Source organism: Drosophila santomea, chromosome 2L (genome assembly GCF_016746245.2).
Source record: "Drosophila santomea strain STO CAGO 1482 chromosome 2L, Prin_Dsan_1.1, whole genome shotgun sequence".
Classification (NCBI taxonomy): Eukaryota; Metazoa; Arthropoda; class Insecta; order Diptera; family Drosophilidae; genus Drosophila; species Drosophila santomea.
In genome coordinates, this window is record NC_053016.2 from 6,348,232 (window position 1) to 6,363,041 (window position 14,810).

Below are 14,810 nucleotides of genomic sequence, written 5' to 3' on the forward strand. Positions count from 1 at the left end.
GAAAGAATACCAAAGCGAATGGTGGGAGGTAGAGTATGGGTTGGCCAGTGTTGGTGAACCCGAATCTGCGACAAATCAAGCTTTCAAATTGTTAAGCTACGTGATCTCTAACCAAAATTAAACAAATTTTTTAATAATGCGCTTTCGAAATGTATTTTTCAAAACAGGAAAGGTAGATCACTATGAAATGGAAAGCTTTGTAAACTAGTTCATGCGATTTTTACAAATTCTGTTAAATTAATAGCCGTTATTCTGTTACCGTTTTTTAAAAACACATTACATAGCATTTTAGCTTTTTGTTTGACATAAGTTTAAAATTAAAATGAATTTGAGCCAGCACCTTGGCAGAAGGGTGATCGCCGTGCGGCACCTGTGCCCCCAACTAGGTGCACTTCGTCACAGGTTTGCGGAACGCGGAGGGGACCAGCTGGAGTCGGGACACTCCTCAGGCACGATGGCAGATGGTAACCCCGGGTAAGCCCCCATATGTTCGTGCATTTATTCCACTTCCAATTCCAAGCACAGTGGCAAAGAAAATCAGAGAGCACGTCGGCGTGGAAGCGGGCTACCACATCATCCCCAAGAGCCGGGAAGGATTGCTCAAGTTTCAGCCGAAGCAAGACGAACTGCCCAATCGCTCCATGGTGGACTCATATACAACAGCCAAGGTGCTCCTGGAAACAGACGCTGTGATGAGGCAACGATTCGTTTACGGCAGAGGGTTGTTGCGCATGGGCAGGATAATAGAGGAGCTGGACCTACTTGCCGGTAAAGTAACTAATCCGTAGCCAAATTCCTGATGTATGAGATGGGGACCTTCCAGTGTGGATCTGCCATCTTCACATTCATCTGCCCAATCTTCCGGAGGGTGTGCCGCTGCCATACACTTTTATCACCCTGCTGGTGGACCACGCCCACTTCTTGCAGGAAGAGTTTATAGCGGATGCAGACGTGTCCCTTTCGGGTCACGTTTCATGGACGGACAAAAGCTCCATGGAGGTCACGGCATATGTGCGACAAAACGGAATGTTGCTGGCAAAGGGCATTTTTGTGGTAGAGGCCCGCAATGCCGTCAATAATGGCCCGGCTCCCGTGAATCCTCTGGTGCCGGCCACTAAGTTGGAGGAGAGTCTCTACCAAGAAGCACAGAAGCGCAGAGCTAATGCAACGACTCGTCTGGAGTCGCAGCAGCCCACCAAGGAGGAACAACAGCTCATGTACGAGCTGTTTACCCGCACCAAGGGCGCTGACGGACCTTCACCGAGTGATATGAGTACACTTCCACCGAACTCCCGCTGGATGTCCAAGTGGCGCCGCAGAACCCTGGTGCATCCGTTTCCGGAGAACCGAAACGAATCGAACACCATCTTCGGTGGGTTCATCATCCGCAAGGCCATCGAGATTAGCTACATGACGGTCTCCCTCTACACCAACCAGCGTTGCATGATCCGGTCCATTGCGGACGTTACGTTCACCCATTCCATTCCCGTCCACAGCTACATAAAACTGAAGGCTTACGTGGTTTTCACCCACAAAAACTTCATTCAGCTGTTGACGGTGGTGAATGCGATCGGTAGCAATAGCTTTGAGGAGCGAAGGTGCAATGTGCTGCACCTGACCTACTCCTGCAGCAATGTGGTTCCGGAGATCCTGCCCAGAAGTTATCACGAGGCGCTATGGTACCTAACTGGTCGTCGCTACTTCAACCGCTTCCGTGACTCAGTAAGCCACGACATAGTCAATGAAGCGAAGAGAGGCATTAAGTGATTTCATTTTTGGGTTCAATAAAACATAGGCTTCTTTAACTATTTTACATAGTTATTTTATCAGCGAAACTCGTGTTTATTTAAACATATATGTACACATATACTGAACACAAAACCAGATGTGATTACAATAAATCCTGCTGTGCAAGTTTTTTACATTGTTTGAGAATTTATTTGCTTGACAGGGACATAGACAAATAGATTAAGAATAAATTTCAAAAACCGCTAACTATATAAGGATTGCATATACACATAACACCATGTATGACTGGAATTCTTATGAAACAAAAACATTGACTATTGCCTTATCCGATACCCCGTGGAGCTAACTCTTTGGTTGGGCAACTGAGCCGGCAGCTGCGGTTTCGCTGCTACCTCAACTCTTCGAGCGGGCCGCCTCCCGCTTGCCCTCAATCCAGCTCTCAATTTCCTGCTTCAGAGCCTCGTTGGACTTCACCTTATCCATGGTGAGCGGTTCGCGATTGAAAGGGTCGGTCTGATCGCTTAGAAGATGACGGGCGATGGTGGAACGATCCACGGTTACCTTGGAGCTTGGCAGCACCACAGGGTCGGTCATAAGCGTGGAGATGATCGGATCCAGGTACTCTTCCGGCGCATCAGCCAGCAGCTCCTGCTCCTCCTTGTATTGAGCACCCAAACGCGCAACCTTCACAGCTAGCTCGGACACCTCGCCTATAAGTTGACCACCTCCGATTCGGATTAGGATGTTCTCAGCATAGCTGAAGAGCTGCTCGCTGTAGGAACGGCCATCCTGCGACACCGCCAAACAGAAGCTGTCATCGGAGCTCAAATTGATGTAGATGTGAGAGATCTCCAGCACCGTTTGTGCCGGATCGAAATCGAACTCTTTCTTGTTCTTAACCTTAAAGCGTTCTTTCTTTGGGCCAACAAAATTTAACAGGAAGTAATTCAGCATGGCTGCCATACGATCCACCATACTGTTGTGGCAGAAAATGCTTTTGATTTCCGTGGTGAGCAGCTTGAGGAGATTTATAGTGTCCTTAGCGATGAGGTTGTCAAATCGCGCTAGCATGCCCAGATGCTGGAGGTTCGAAACCTGCTGTTGACGCTCATTATGCGATAAGCTATTCCACTCACCATTTTCTTGCGCCTGCTGAAGCTGTTTGATCTGCTCCAGATTGGACAAGGAATCGTCCAACACAAAGATGGCATCATTAATAAGCAAATTTATGAAACGCAAAAATATGGGCGGCTCAATGGCCTCCATATTCTGCTCCGCTTCCGTTGCCAGGTCACGAAAGCACTGAACGTGCTCGGGTTTGGTCCACAGGAACTCCATTATAGCGTACATGGGCCGACGGTAGTTAAATTTCTGCTCGAATTGCACCGACTGTCCAGTCATTTCGATGCTTACGAAAACGTTCAGCAGGCTGCGGACCACCTTAAAACGATCCGAATGGCTGTCGAAGACATGGGTGGCAAAAGTCTCCCGGTTGCTACCCATAATCTGTGTGGGCAAGAGAAATTCCAGGGCTTCAGCCAGTTTGGCTCGAAGGTGAGGATTCTTCACCAGCACGGAGCTGCCCATGAATAGAAGTATCATCTTGAAAAAGGCATCGTGGGCGGAGAAATATATATGGATGTATTGATCGCCTTTCAGTCTACGGCAGAAATTCAAATACGCCGAAATGTTGTCGATAATGCTCTCTGGCACTGATTGCAAATAAGGTGCTACAAAGGGTGGTGTGTCTGACAGCAGCTCCAGGTTGCGAAAAATTTGTGGGGAAAAGTCCCGCTTGTCCACGCACTGCTCGTAAGTCTCACGAGGCAGCATAGCGATCTCGGTGAGCCAAACAGCGGAAGCCTCGAAGAATTTCAATAGGAACGTGTCATTGGTGGGCTCGGAGAGCGTGTTCTTGATGCACAGCACCTCCTGCATCTGTTCTATTATCATGCGGTACAGGTATTTGGTCAGCTCGTTATTGGGATCGCTGTTCAAGACCTCTCCTTGTGTGTTTTGCAGCTCGCGCATCACGATAATGAGGCGTTCAAGGCAGGGACGATTGGCGAGTTCGAAGCATTTGTGTGTCATGTAAAAGATCTCCGTCACGAAATTGTACTTTTCGGCCGTCAAACGCTCCTCACCATCTTCGCTGGTAAGCAGGCAAGTCTCATCATGGGCCTTTAGCATGCTCACGCTCTTCGCCTGACGATCTTTGTCCGGCACTGCACAATATGTAGGGTCCACCAAGAGTACCTGCAGCGAATATTTAAAAATTTATTACTAGATGCAAACTTTGCTTAAGGACCTGAGGAATGCAACACCTTTGAGTGTGTGTTTTTTGAGTATAACTTAAAAGAACTTCAAAAAGCAAGTGCAGAGATGTATTCACCTTTAACGAGGGCAAACACAGGGGAGCACAGAGACGTGCGAGGACTGCACTCAAGCTGGTCATGAAGGCATCGCTGGCCGTGCTGTGAACTGTTTGGTTCAGGTTGATATTGATGTTGCTCCACAGATGACCACGGGAGACATTTGCATCCAGGCAATTGGCTAGCCATTGGAGGGTCTTTTTCTTGGTTTCGGGTGAGAGCACGAGTAGCTGCTTGACCAGCAGGAAAATGGACTGCTGGTGATGTGACAGTAGAGCCCACAAAGCAGGGTCCGTTTGGACCGTTTGGTCCTGGAAAAACTCGTATTTTGCTGTTTGGGTCTTTGGCAGAATTGAGATGCACAGTAGACTGCCCAACAAAGTGTCCATATATTCGCCACCTGAAAAATATCGATTTTTTTTAATTGCCGCTATCAGGAAGGTTTGGCCAAAAATACCTTTAGCTTTGGGATTGGGAGTGGTGAAGTCAATTAGAAGTTCTCCTAGAACTGCTGCTCTTTTGTCGCGCACGAAGAATCCGAGGATCCAGAATGCGTTCTTCTTCATTGTAATAAGGTTCTCCTTGGCGATGACCTTCTGGAGATCCGCGAGCACTGGGTAGAAGATGGCCTTAAGGGCGCCCAGGGCCTCAATCGGGTCGACCTCCTCCATCACCTTGCAGGCGACGCGGATCAAAAACTCCTGGGTGCTGGTGTCGTGCTCATCGGCCTGCTCAAACATCTCCATCCACTGGGCACCAAAGGATTGCGGGGCAAAGAGGTCCGGCTGGCGCATGCAGGTGTTGGCATTGTTTAGAATGAGCGCTAACACCTTGGAGCAATCGGTTTTCCTCTCCGCCTGAATGCGCTCGCATCGTGCGAAGGCTCCTCGAAGATAACACATGGCTCGCAGCTCAATGGCCTCCGCGCTGGTATTTCCTCCTGCATACTGGCTGGTCTCGGCCAGCATCAATCGCTCAAATAGGGCGTGGGCCACCAGATCCTCGCTCAGGGTCTCCTCGCTGGTGTCCACCACCACGTCTGCCAGGCAGAGGGCAGCGGATGTGGACGCCTTGTTCAGCGTAAAGAGGAGCACCTCCTCGATCAGTTTGTGTGACACGCCATCGTCATTGGCTCCCTCCTGGAGCAGAGCGGCGAACGGATTCTCCTCGACGCTCGTCATCGGGAAAAATTAGTTTTTTATGGTTTTTAAGTTTGACAAGGTCTAAATAGTGTGACCGTTGGAGTACACAATGTAAACTCTCTAAAATATACCGTATAAAATATACTGTGGCTATCGTCTTTGGCGGTACATTTCAAAATATTAAAAATGTGCATAAGTATTTGCATAATTATTTTCGGTAATAAATTTCCATGCATATAATAATTCCGTGTATATAATATAAGTTAATGTAATCATTTTTAAAAATATTTCACTTGTTATTTATAAGAGCGCCGAAATTAACTTACTACGCAGAACTAATGGAAGTTGCTTTGCGAAGTAATTATTTGAACTGTAAATTGATATGTAGTAACACTTCTGTATTAATTTCCTTGTTTACATTTCAGTTAACACATTATCAAGCTACCATTCGTTATCAATCCGCCTTTCGTTAAGTAATTGCACTCGATTAACCTTCTTTATCAATGGGATTTAACAGCTCATATCGGACCTGCAAAAGCCGCAGCCGCATGCACTCAAAAAGTAAATCCAAAGCCAATTAAGACAATCAATCGCAAAGCGACCCACAGCCAAGGGTACCGACTGGAATACGGCAAACGCTAGCCTGGTACCACCCACCACCACCCATCTTCCACCACCCACCACCCACCGAGCACCGCCACCCACAACCACAACCACCGTGTCCACAAATGTCTTCGTGCTGCGTTAAATCGGCTTATGATCAGGCAAAAGTCGTTGCTTTTACATGTTACTCGTGTATCATTTGGGCAGTCGACGAGGTACTTCCAAGCAGTAAGCATATGCACGCAATCCGCGATTTGCTGTGAAGTGGAGAGGTTCCCCATAAAATAACGATTTTTACCATATCAATTAACGCGAAAGAGCCCATTTTCCGTATTATTAACAATGAGCGCGATTCGTCCACTAAATGCCGCCCTGCAAGAAATTTGCACCAGGGAATTGAACGAGATTCCAGCCCGTGTGTCCCAGGACATCGAGGCTCTGAGGGATTGGGTACTGAAGCAACCACATCTGCGGGCCTGCACCGATGACCAGTTTCTGCTCGCCTTTCTGCGCGGCACCAAGTTCAGTCTGGAACGGGCCAAGGAGAAGTTCGATCGGTTCTACACGCTGCAGCGGTCCATACCCGAGGTCTTTAATGATCGGCGCCTGGCCACCGATCCCCAGGTGCTGGACATTGTACGAACGGGGTAAGTGGCGAAGTAGAACAGAGAAGTTTTTACTGAAATCTTTCATGTTCCCATACCGCTTTCCGCACAGAGTACTCCTCCAAATCCCCATGGCGGCAGACGATCCGGGTCCGCGGGTGACCATAATTCGAGCTGGTTCCTACGACACGAGCAAGCACAAGTTCCAGGACATAATCCGCGTGGGCTCCATGTTCGGTGAGATCATGATGTTCGAGGACGACAACGCCACGGTCAGTGGCTATGTGGAGATAATGGACATGGCTGGAATTACGGGTTCCCATCTCTTTGCCCTGCAGCCACAGTTGCTCGGTAAGTTCTCCACCTACGCGGATGAGGCGATGCCGACGCGTCAAAAGGGCATACACTTCATCAATGTTCCTGCGGCCTTTGAAACTGGCTTCAATTCCTTGCGCTCTTTTTTTCCCGCCAAAATTAAGAGTCGGGTGAGTCGGAATTCCGTAGATTATGCCTGCATAATTGTGTCCTACATATGTATATGATGATTTCCTGTAGATCTCGGTCAGCTCCGATCCGGCGGCCATATTCGAGCTAGTGCGTCCCGAGCATTTGCCCCAGGAATACGGTGGAACTGGAGGCACTCTACAGAACATAAGCCACACTATGGAGGCGAAACTGTCCAGTTACGGACCCTACTTTCAGGAGAGCCAAACATTCGGTGCCGATGACAAGCTGCGCGAATTCGGAGACCATGTGCGAAGGAACCATCGCTCCTCCTTTGGAGCTGTGGGCTCGTTCCGGAAACTGGAGATCGACTGAAAGTGAACCAAAAGCAACAGCTTAGATTACAAATGCAACTCGAGATTCTAGCTGCCTTAATCTTATCGGAACTTGTAGAGCAACAAACAGAAATCGTGGAAAGATAAGGTGTCCGGAATTAGAAGATTTTTGAAATTTTTCCCGCCCACTAGTTAGTTGAGTTAACGGGTATCTGGTAGTCGAGTTCCCACTTGTTAAAACTTGCAATGCTTAGGTATTCAATTTTGAATGTTGTTGCTTGTTATATTACTTATTAGTAAATTTTGCACGGAAGAAATTTCAATTTAATTAATAAACCAAATTAGTTGTCCATTTTTAATTTCAAGTAGTCACTTGTTGGGATCCAATGAATATGTGGAATGTTTGGGATTGGAGAGATGACAACATCTGAAAGCTCTGCCGGCAAAAGCTTTCACTGACAGCATGTTTTCGTCATAATAAGCAACAATCTTACTTTATTTACTAGCTTACTTATTATTAGCAAAAGTGCGTTTGTGCGGATTAGGCTAATATTGTGGAAATGGCATGCATTGAGAACCTCAATGATGACTGTCTGCTGTAAGTGGAGTTGCATTCCGGGATAAACATAAGCATAACCGTTGAATAGTAAAATTGTAGAGTATCTGAATCTGGAGGAGCAGCTGCAGCTATGGAAGAGTTCCGAGCCGGCATCCCGATTGAGATCGGTGATTTCCTACAGCTGGCAGCGCGAGGCGGAGCACTCAGTGGACCAGGAAACATTCAAGGACAATTATGAGGTGCTGGACGAATTCCTGCAGTGCATTCGCTGCACTGTGGCGGAACTCACACTCCGCTACTTGGCCATGGATCAACTGGAGCGGTGGAAGGGCCACACATTTCCCAATGTGCGGCAACTGACCTACTTGGGCGATGAGAGCAGTGACATTGATGGAGACGCCGACATCGGAATTCTAGTTGACTGCTTTCCGCAGCTGGAAGCCATCGGGCTGAGCGGGAACACCAGTGGTAACCACATCAGTCGTTGGCGGAACATTCGCCGACTCGACCTGCAACTGTGCTGGTACTTAAGCACCCAGTGCTTCGAAGACATCTGTCACAACCTTCACCTTGAGGCTCTTAGTATCCAGTGGCACAGGGCTGAGGAGGATGCCTACGTTCGGGCCATCAGTAGGCTGCAGGCACTGGAGGAGCTGGAGTTGGACATAGTTCATCTTAGTAGGGAAAACATTAGCCAACTCTTGGACCTGCCCAAACTGAAGAAGCTTCGCCTGCACAACTTCGATCAATTGGAATATGTGCTGTCTGACATTGGACGCATAAGAGGTAAGGATGTGTTGGCTGCCGCATTCAGCGATAATATTTGGATGATGCAAACCGAGGTGCTGGCCAAACTCCGTAGTCTCCGATGCTTAACGCTTGTCGATGATGAAGGATGTTGCGACATTGACTTTCCAACGATCATCAACTGCTTTCCCCTCTTGGAGCAACTGCATCTAGAGAACTCGCGCATCTGGGTAAATGCCGATGGTATATGGGACACGGTGCTTGCCTGTCCTCGCCTCAGGGTGTTCAGCATGTCCAATAAGGTTCTGTATGACGAGTTCTTTGCCTTCAGCAAATCAACGATGAACCGTGCCCTCAACCAGCGAATGGAGGATTTGACCATGCATTTTTATAAGACCGACAAGGAAGACTTGGTATGTACACTACTGATTTTTAAAGTGTTGGTTCTAAAACTCATACGTTTTCGCAGATTTCCAAGCACTTTAGACATCCTAAACTAAATGTTTCATTCAGTGCGACGAGTAGCAGCTATTCACAATTACCTGGCGAATGTATAGAACTGGAATTTATACGCCACGAGTCGTGATTCACACAAAGTGCTTAGTTAATTTGTAACTTAAAGGACCAAGAATGTGTTATTTAATTGATAAGTCTTTCGTCGATAAGCTAGCAATCAAGATTATTAAAATGGTTTTTGACTACATACCAAATTATGCCTGGCAAATTTTACAAGTTTCTTTTACATAGTATTAGTATTTGTTGATATGTTCCCAATTCCGGATTAAAACAGCTCACATTGGATTGGTGTTTGTCATTGTGTTTAATTTGTTTCAATTTTCTTGGATATCATTCACCGCTGAGACAGGAGTTTTCTATGTTGTTGATGAATTCTCCTGAGATCCCTGTTTTGGGGAATCGGTTTAAGAGGCCGTCCCGACCCGCCCCGATCCGACCGTTCGATAATCGTTGATTAATAAATATATTTGAACTAGTTTTGAGTCTAATATACTTGGTAGGACTTGGTTGCACGGGAACACCCATCCGCCTATACCTCGCTGTAGGGTCGCGATGTCGCGCTGCGTCCCGAGGAAACGGGTGGCGGACTTGGGGGTGGACTGAAGTCAGTCTCCGTGTCGTTGTAGTTGTACCGACTGTCCGACGGCGACAGCGAGCGATATGTGCGCGGCGAGTGGCTGTAGGAGCCGCGATGCCGGCGACCCCAGCTGCCGCTGTGCCTTCGACGACGGTCCATGCCCCGGTCGTCCTCCTCATCGTCGTCGTAGTCATCGTAATCGCTATAGTCTGAGTATCGCTCTCGATCGCGATCGCCGCGGCTCGATGGCGGCGGGGACCGCATGCGTCCCAGTGGCGGAGGACGTGCTCCTCCCGCTCCAGTTGGCGGCAGGAATGGCGGCGGCAGACCCATGAACGGTGAGAAGGGTGCCGCCAGGAATGGCAGTGGATTTGGCATGTTCAGTAGTGGTGAACCCGGCAAGGGGAGCGGCGATGGTGCCGTTTTCAGTTCCGCCCCCAGCACAGATGCTCCATTGGCGGCGATGGCTTCCATTACGCCTGGATCTCCGCCTACCCCTCCTCCTCCGCTGGCCATCGTGGTCAGCTTGCGCCTCAGGCTGGCGGCTTCGGCCAACGCTTCTTCGCATCGGCGCTCTGACTGGCGCGCCGCCAGCCAGGACTCATGAGCGCGATTCTCCAGCGTGCCCATCTGAGCTTTGTGGGAGGCTATCTGGGCCTCAATCTCGGCACGCAGCTCGTCATTCTGAGATCTACAGGACAAAGGATTTTAACATACTTTGAAAGTGACAAGACGCGACTCTGACTTACTTCAGAGTTTGGATTTCGTTCTTCATCAGCGTCTGGGTCTCCACTGTGCTGGCATTCTCTCCCTGGTGCTGCAGCCACTTGGTCTCCTGCAGACTAAGTTCTCTGAAATGGTAATTGAGAGATAAGGAGACTGTGCTTATAGATATTTCATAATAATATACTTCTTAAGTTCGTTCTCCTTCTCCCTGAAGTAGCCGGATAAGACTTCAAGACGCGTCTGGGCTTCTAGCTTGTCGCGCTCTGATTGGTTGAAGTCCTGCTTCAGCTGCTCAACGTCTTGACTTGACTGCTGTAACTGGCTCTCCAGACGCTGCTTGTGAGCCACTTCTTGCTCCACCTTCGCCTGCAACTCGACTACCTTCTTATGGACCGCGTTGAGTTCACCGCGTGTCTTGGCCGAGCTGATCACCTCCTGGACATTGAAGTTGGCATCCTTTTTCACAGACTTAAGGCAATCTTCTAAAGCTTCGATCTTTGCTAGACTGGTTTGCAGATCGCCATGCTCCCGCTCCCACTTGGCAGTCAGCTCGACAATCTGATTTTGCAGCCTTTGCATTTCGTAATTCCTTGCTTCTAGTGCCTTTGCCATCTCCGTTTCCGTTTCAGCCTGAATTTCCTGAAGTCGAGTTTGCAGCTTAGACTTTTCCATCTCCAACTCGTAGTTATCCTCTTGTAGCGTCTTCAGCTCGCTGGAAAGGCGTGTCGTAGCCTCTGTAAAGGAATACTGCAGTTCGCTGTTTTCCCTACTTTTCTCTGCCAGACTTGTGTTGATTTCGATGATGATCTCTGCAAAAGTAAGCGAGTTACACATTTAGTACACAGATAAGTGCTTTGGATTCTAAATAGTTGCAACCAAAAGCTAAAAGAACTGCCTTAAATATTAAATTCATTTAAATAAGTAAACATCGAATAATCATATTAAATTTGGTTTGACTCACTTTCTTGCTCATTAAGCTGACGCTGCAGTTCGTCGACGGTGCTCATGAAAGCCTCATCACCATTTTGGCTGTTCAGGACTTCGGACAGCATCTTGTTGAGCTCCAGGCCAGCCTCAGCCGCGTTATCCAGATCCTGATAAAAAGAGTGATTTGTTAAGTAAGGACTTATTTAATTATATGATGTGGACCTACCCTTTCTAGTGAGCCAACCTGCTCCTGCAGCTTAGCCTTCTCGTATAGCTCTGATTCGAGCTGCTTTTTGAGATCGGCCACCATGTCGTTTGAGCCAAAGGAGTTGTCCTCAATGCTGGCCAACTTTGTTCGCGTAGTCATCAGGTCGTGCTTAATGATCAGGTTCTCCTTGTGCGAGGCCAACAGACTGCGTTCCAAATGGTTCAGCTTCGAAAGAAGTGCTCCCTCCTGACTGCTGTTGCAGAAGCAGTAGTATGCAAACATGAAGAACAAGGAAGAAGTCGCCGCAATAACAACGCACAGCAAAAGTTGGCTATGCTCAACCAGCTTGCCGGCCATTACTTCCACAAAATTATCAAGGGATATTGAGCGATGACAGTGCTCATCTTGGGCTTGAAACCGGGCACAATATCCATCCACATCGGCAGGTGCAGTGTCTGTAAAATTAAAAAAAAATGTGATATATAAATTGGTCGCTTAGAGAGAGATTTGCTCCTGGTTTGCTTTAGCTATTTCTTAAGAACACCATAGTTATAATGAATACGTAAAAGACTCACCTTCCGCCTTCTTTGGAGAAGATGGCACCTCAGGTATTCCTGGATAGAGAATTCTGTGCAGTTCATCGCTGCTATCTGCTGGAGCACTCTGAGGATCCTTTCCGATAAAATTGTTTACGGTATCGACAATCGTGGCAAAGAGACCGAAGCCTGCGGCATCCTCCTTGACGGTAACTTCCGACACGGGGCTAGCCGTCGCGGGCAGAGCTACTGGCTCCACGGAACCAACTCCCTGACGATGGTTATCTGTTTGGGGTGCATCTGTGGTCTCATCTTGAATAGCTGCGTACGGTGATTCAGCATCAGGCGCTGGAGTTGTATTTGATGCAGTTGACGGGTAATTAAAGGCACTTTCTGGATGATGATGGTGCTGCTGATATTGCTCTGGCTTGTGCTCATTGGTGTTATCAACGATATCGTTGGACTGAGCATCCACAGAATCGCCCACCTGAACGCTCAGTTGTGGCTGCGCTTCCTCACTTGATCGCTGCAGCTGCTCTGATTCTTCGTGTAGCCTCTTCTGTTGCTCGGCTTCTTCGAGTAATCTTTTATCCAGCTCTGCTTTCTCTTGTAAACGCTTCTGCTGTTCCGCTTTCTCTTGTATCCTCTTCTGCTGCTCTGCTTCCTCTGGTACCCTTTTCTGCTGCTCCGCCTCCTCTTGTAACCTCTTCTGCTGCTCCGCCTCTACAAATAGTCTTTCTTTTTCCTGTTGTTCTTGTAATTGCTTATAGTAATCATTGGGGTTCTCAAAGTTCTTCTTTTCAAAGAGGGGCGGCAGGCCGACAGACTCTGCTTTTAGTGGTGCCTCTTCAGCGACAGGAGCGGTTGAGCTGATTTCTGGCTGAGATAGAGGTTTTATTTCATTATCAGATTGAGCAACAATAGGTTCGGTGGCGTTATCTTTTTCAGGCTCAGCTTGGACTTCAGCGGAAACGGAAGCTATTTCTTCATTTATTTCATCTTCAACAAACGCTTGCAGAGGTTCAGCAACCTTTTCGGCGACCGCTTCGATTGGCAAAGGATCTGCCGACTTTATTTCCACGGCTGCATCCAGTTCCTGCTTGGCAGATTCCTTCTGATCATTTTGCTCTTTCAGTGTCGACCCATTTAACGCTTCAGTAGGTAAAAGAGAGGCTTCCTGCTTAGAGACCTCCACTTCTGCCTGTTTTTCTTTAGTCTCATCCTTTGTATCCTCCAATTTATCAGTTGTGTTCAGTTGCTCGACCATAAGAGGGTTTAGTTCAATCGATTCGTTAATGGTTTTGTTATCGTTTCCTATCTGTGTGATGGATTCGTTATCTTGACTACCTTGGTTGGAGTCGTCATCGTCGTCGTCTGTGTCTGTCTCGTCATCCCCGTAATCGAAATCGTCAAAATCTTCAAGTTCAGCGTTGATGGCCTGAGGCAGTGGGGAAGGTTTCTCAGCTTCTTTCGCAGGTTCCTGTGTTTTTGACTCTTCCTGCGATTTAATGGGCTCAGAAGTTGATGCCAGTGGCTCTTTCGTGTCAACAACTGCCGAGTCCGATTTCGTTGCTTCATGGGGGTCTTGTGCATTCCCTAAGAGAATGGCACCTTCGGCTACAGCTGGAATGGCTTCCAGGGGAAGCTCAGTGCCTTCAATAACCTGCACTGGGGCCTTGGAAGCCGCCGTAGGATCAGGAACCTGCTGATCCTGCAGCTTGTCGTGTTCAACCACTATTGAATCAACGGCAACCTCAAGTGGTGACGTTGTGGTCGTTGCCAGGTCATCGGTTGACTCAGAGGCGTTTAGGACGGGCTGCATTGTCGTCTCCACGGGCTGAACTGGTGTCTCCACGGGCTGAACTGGTGTCTCCACGGGCTGAACTGGTGTCTCAACGGGCTGAACTGGTGGCTCCACGGGCTGAACTGGTGTCTCCACAGGCTTCACCGGAGTCTCCGATGTCTGCACTGGACTGCCAGGTCCCACCACTGGAACCTCGAACAACAGGTCCTTGTCCTTGATCAGGATCTTCTTCTCCATGATGAAGTCCTTATTGGCATAGCCGCGCCGCCCATTGATGTCCACACCCCACAGCTGCCTATTAGAGCCAGCGCTTTTGGACAGGACGCGAATGGGAGAGTTGATTTTAAAGGTTATCAGCCCCTCGCCGCCGGTGGCATAGCTGATTTTGGCAATGCCCGTTGAGATAATTTCTGAAAGAGTAACCCAACATAACGCCGAATTAATTATGCAATTTCAAGAGACATAGCGCTGCTTGAGGCCCAAGGCTGACTTGTCTTTCCGTAGATTACAACTTACGTTCACATTTCGGGTCGGCGCACAGTCGCTTGTCGGAGAGAGTCGCAGCCCACGTCAAAGTTGGAAGACAGCAGATCAGCAGGCCCACAAACAGGGCCAAGTCACTCAGCTGGGGCTGCATTGTCGCTTTCTCGTTGGTCAGCCGCATTTTGCATTGTTTTTGGGGCGCAGTGGTCGGGTGAATAATCAACTTATTTCGCTGCAGCTATAAATTTTTGTGTATAAAAATGGGTTCACTTTCAGCTGAGTTGGCTTTTCATTGGTGTGACCGTACGCGGTGCGCCAAGGAATGCTGCGTGGCCCCAGAAAAATACCAAAATATGAAAAGGCCATTTTTAGTAGGTTTCCACTAACTATTAACTATGTTTATTTTTTTGGCGAATTCAAAACCCTTTCTAAATTTTAGCGTTTTAAATATATTATGTTAAATATTAGATGAATTTT

The 14,810-nt window shown here is 48.1% G+C and overlaps 5 protein-coding genes across 7 annotated transcripts; 3 read left to right on the plus strand and 2 right to left on the minus strand.

Annotated features, from left to right (window-relative positions):
• The first annotated feature begins 184 nt into the window (after nt 1-184).
• Nucleotides 185-1,835, plus strand: LOC120444205 (acyl-coenzyme A thioesterase 9, mitochondrial). Of its 2 annotated transcripts, none has more exons than XM_039623761.2 (3): nt 185-464; nt 526-768; nt 824-1,835. In XM_039623761.2, exons 1-3 carry the CDS (start codon nt 323-325, stop codon nt 1,765-1,767), a joined length of 1,329 nt encoding a protein of 442 aa, XP_039479695.1. In that variant the 5' UTR covers nt 185-322; the 3' UTR covers nt 1,768-1,835. The 2 variants fall into 2 exon arrangements, with proteins under 2 accessions (XP_039479695.1, XP_039479696.1); XM_039623762.2 differs by having other exon boundaries at nt 337-474.
• An 80-nt stretch (nt 1,836-1,915) lies between these two features.
• LOC120444108 (ubiquitin conjugation factor E4 A) lies at nt 1,916-5,357 on the minus strand. Its single transcript, XM_039623640.1, has 3 exons — nt 4,579-5,357; nt 4,142-4,521; nt 1,916-4,005 (listed from the first exon to the last, which is right to left on the minus strand). Exons 1-3 carry the CDS (start codon nt 5,300-5,302, stop codon nt 2,143-2,145), a joined length of 2,967 nt encoding a protein of 988 aa, XP_039479574.1. The 5' UTR covers nt 5,303-5,357; the 3' UTR covers nt 1,916-2,142.
• Nucleotides 5,358-6,028: 671 nt separating this feature from the next.
• Nucleotides 6,029-7,580, plus strand: LOC120451814 (retinol-binding protein pinta). Its single transcript, XM_039635781.2, has 3 exons — nt 6,029-6,513; nt 6,584-6,956; nt 7,027-7,580. Exons 1-3 carry the CDS (start codon nt 6,209-6,211, stop codon nt 7,288-7,290), a joined length of 942 nt encoding a protein of 313 aa, XP_039491715.1. The 5' UTR covers nt 6,029-6,208; the 3' UTR covers nt 7,291-7,580.
• Nucleotides 7,581-7,688: 108 nt separating this feature from the next.
• LOC120451802 lies at nt 7,689-9,289 on the plus strand. Of its 2 annotated transcripts, none has more exons than XM_039635759.2 (3): nt 7,689-7,848; nt 7,898-8,969; nt 9,026-9,289. In XM_039635759.2, exons 1-3 carry the CDS (start codon nt 7,811-7,813, stop codon nt 9,140-9,142), a joined length of 1,227 nt encoding a protein of 408 aa, XP_039491693.1. In that variant the 5' UTR covers nt 7,689-7,810; the 3' UTR covers nt 9,143-9,289. The 2 variants fall into 2 exon arrangements, with proteins under 2 accessions (XP_039491693.1, XP_039491702.1); XM_039635768.2 differs by having other exon boundaries at nt 7,722-7,848; nt 7,909-8,969.
• Nucleotides 9,290-9,357: 68 nt separating this feature from the next.
• On the minus strand, nt 9,358-14,640 carry LOC120451791 (transport and Golgi organization protein 1). Its single transcript, XM_039635748.1, has 7 exons — nt 14,367-14,640; nt 12,086-14,260; nt 11,529-11,965; nt 11,337-11,469; nt 10,560-11,184; nt 10,399-10,500; nt 9,358-10,340 (listed from the first exon to the last, which is right to left on the minus strand). Exons 1-7 carry the CDS (start codon nt 14,512-14,514, stop codon nt 9,602-9,604), a joined length of 4,359 nt encoding a protein of 1,452 aa, XP_039491682.1. The 5' UTR covers nt 14,515-14,640; the 3' UTR covers nt 9,358-9,601.
• Between the last annotated feature and the right edge of the window lie 170 nt (nt 14,641-14,810).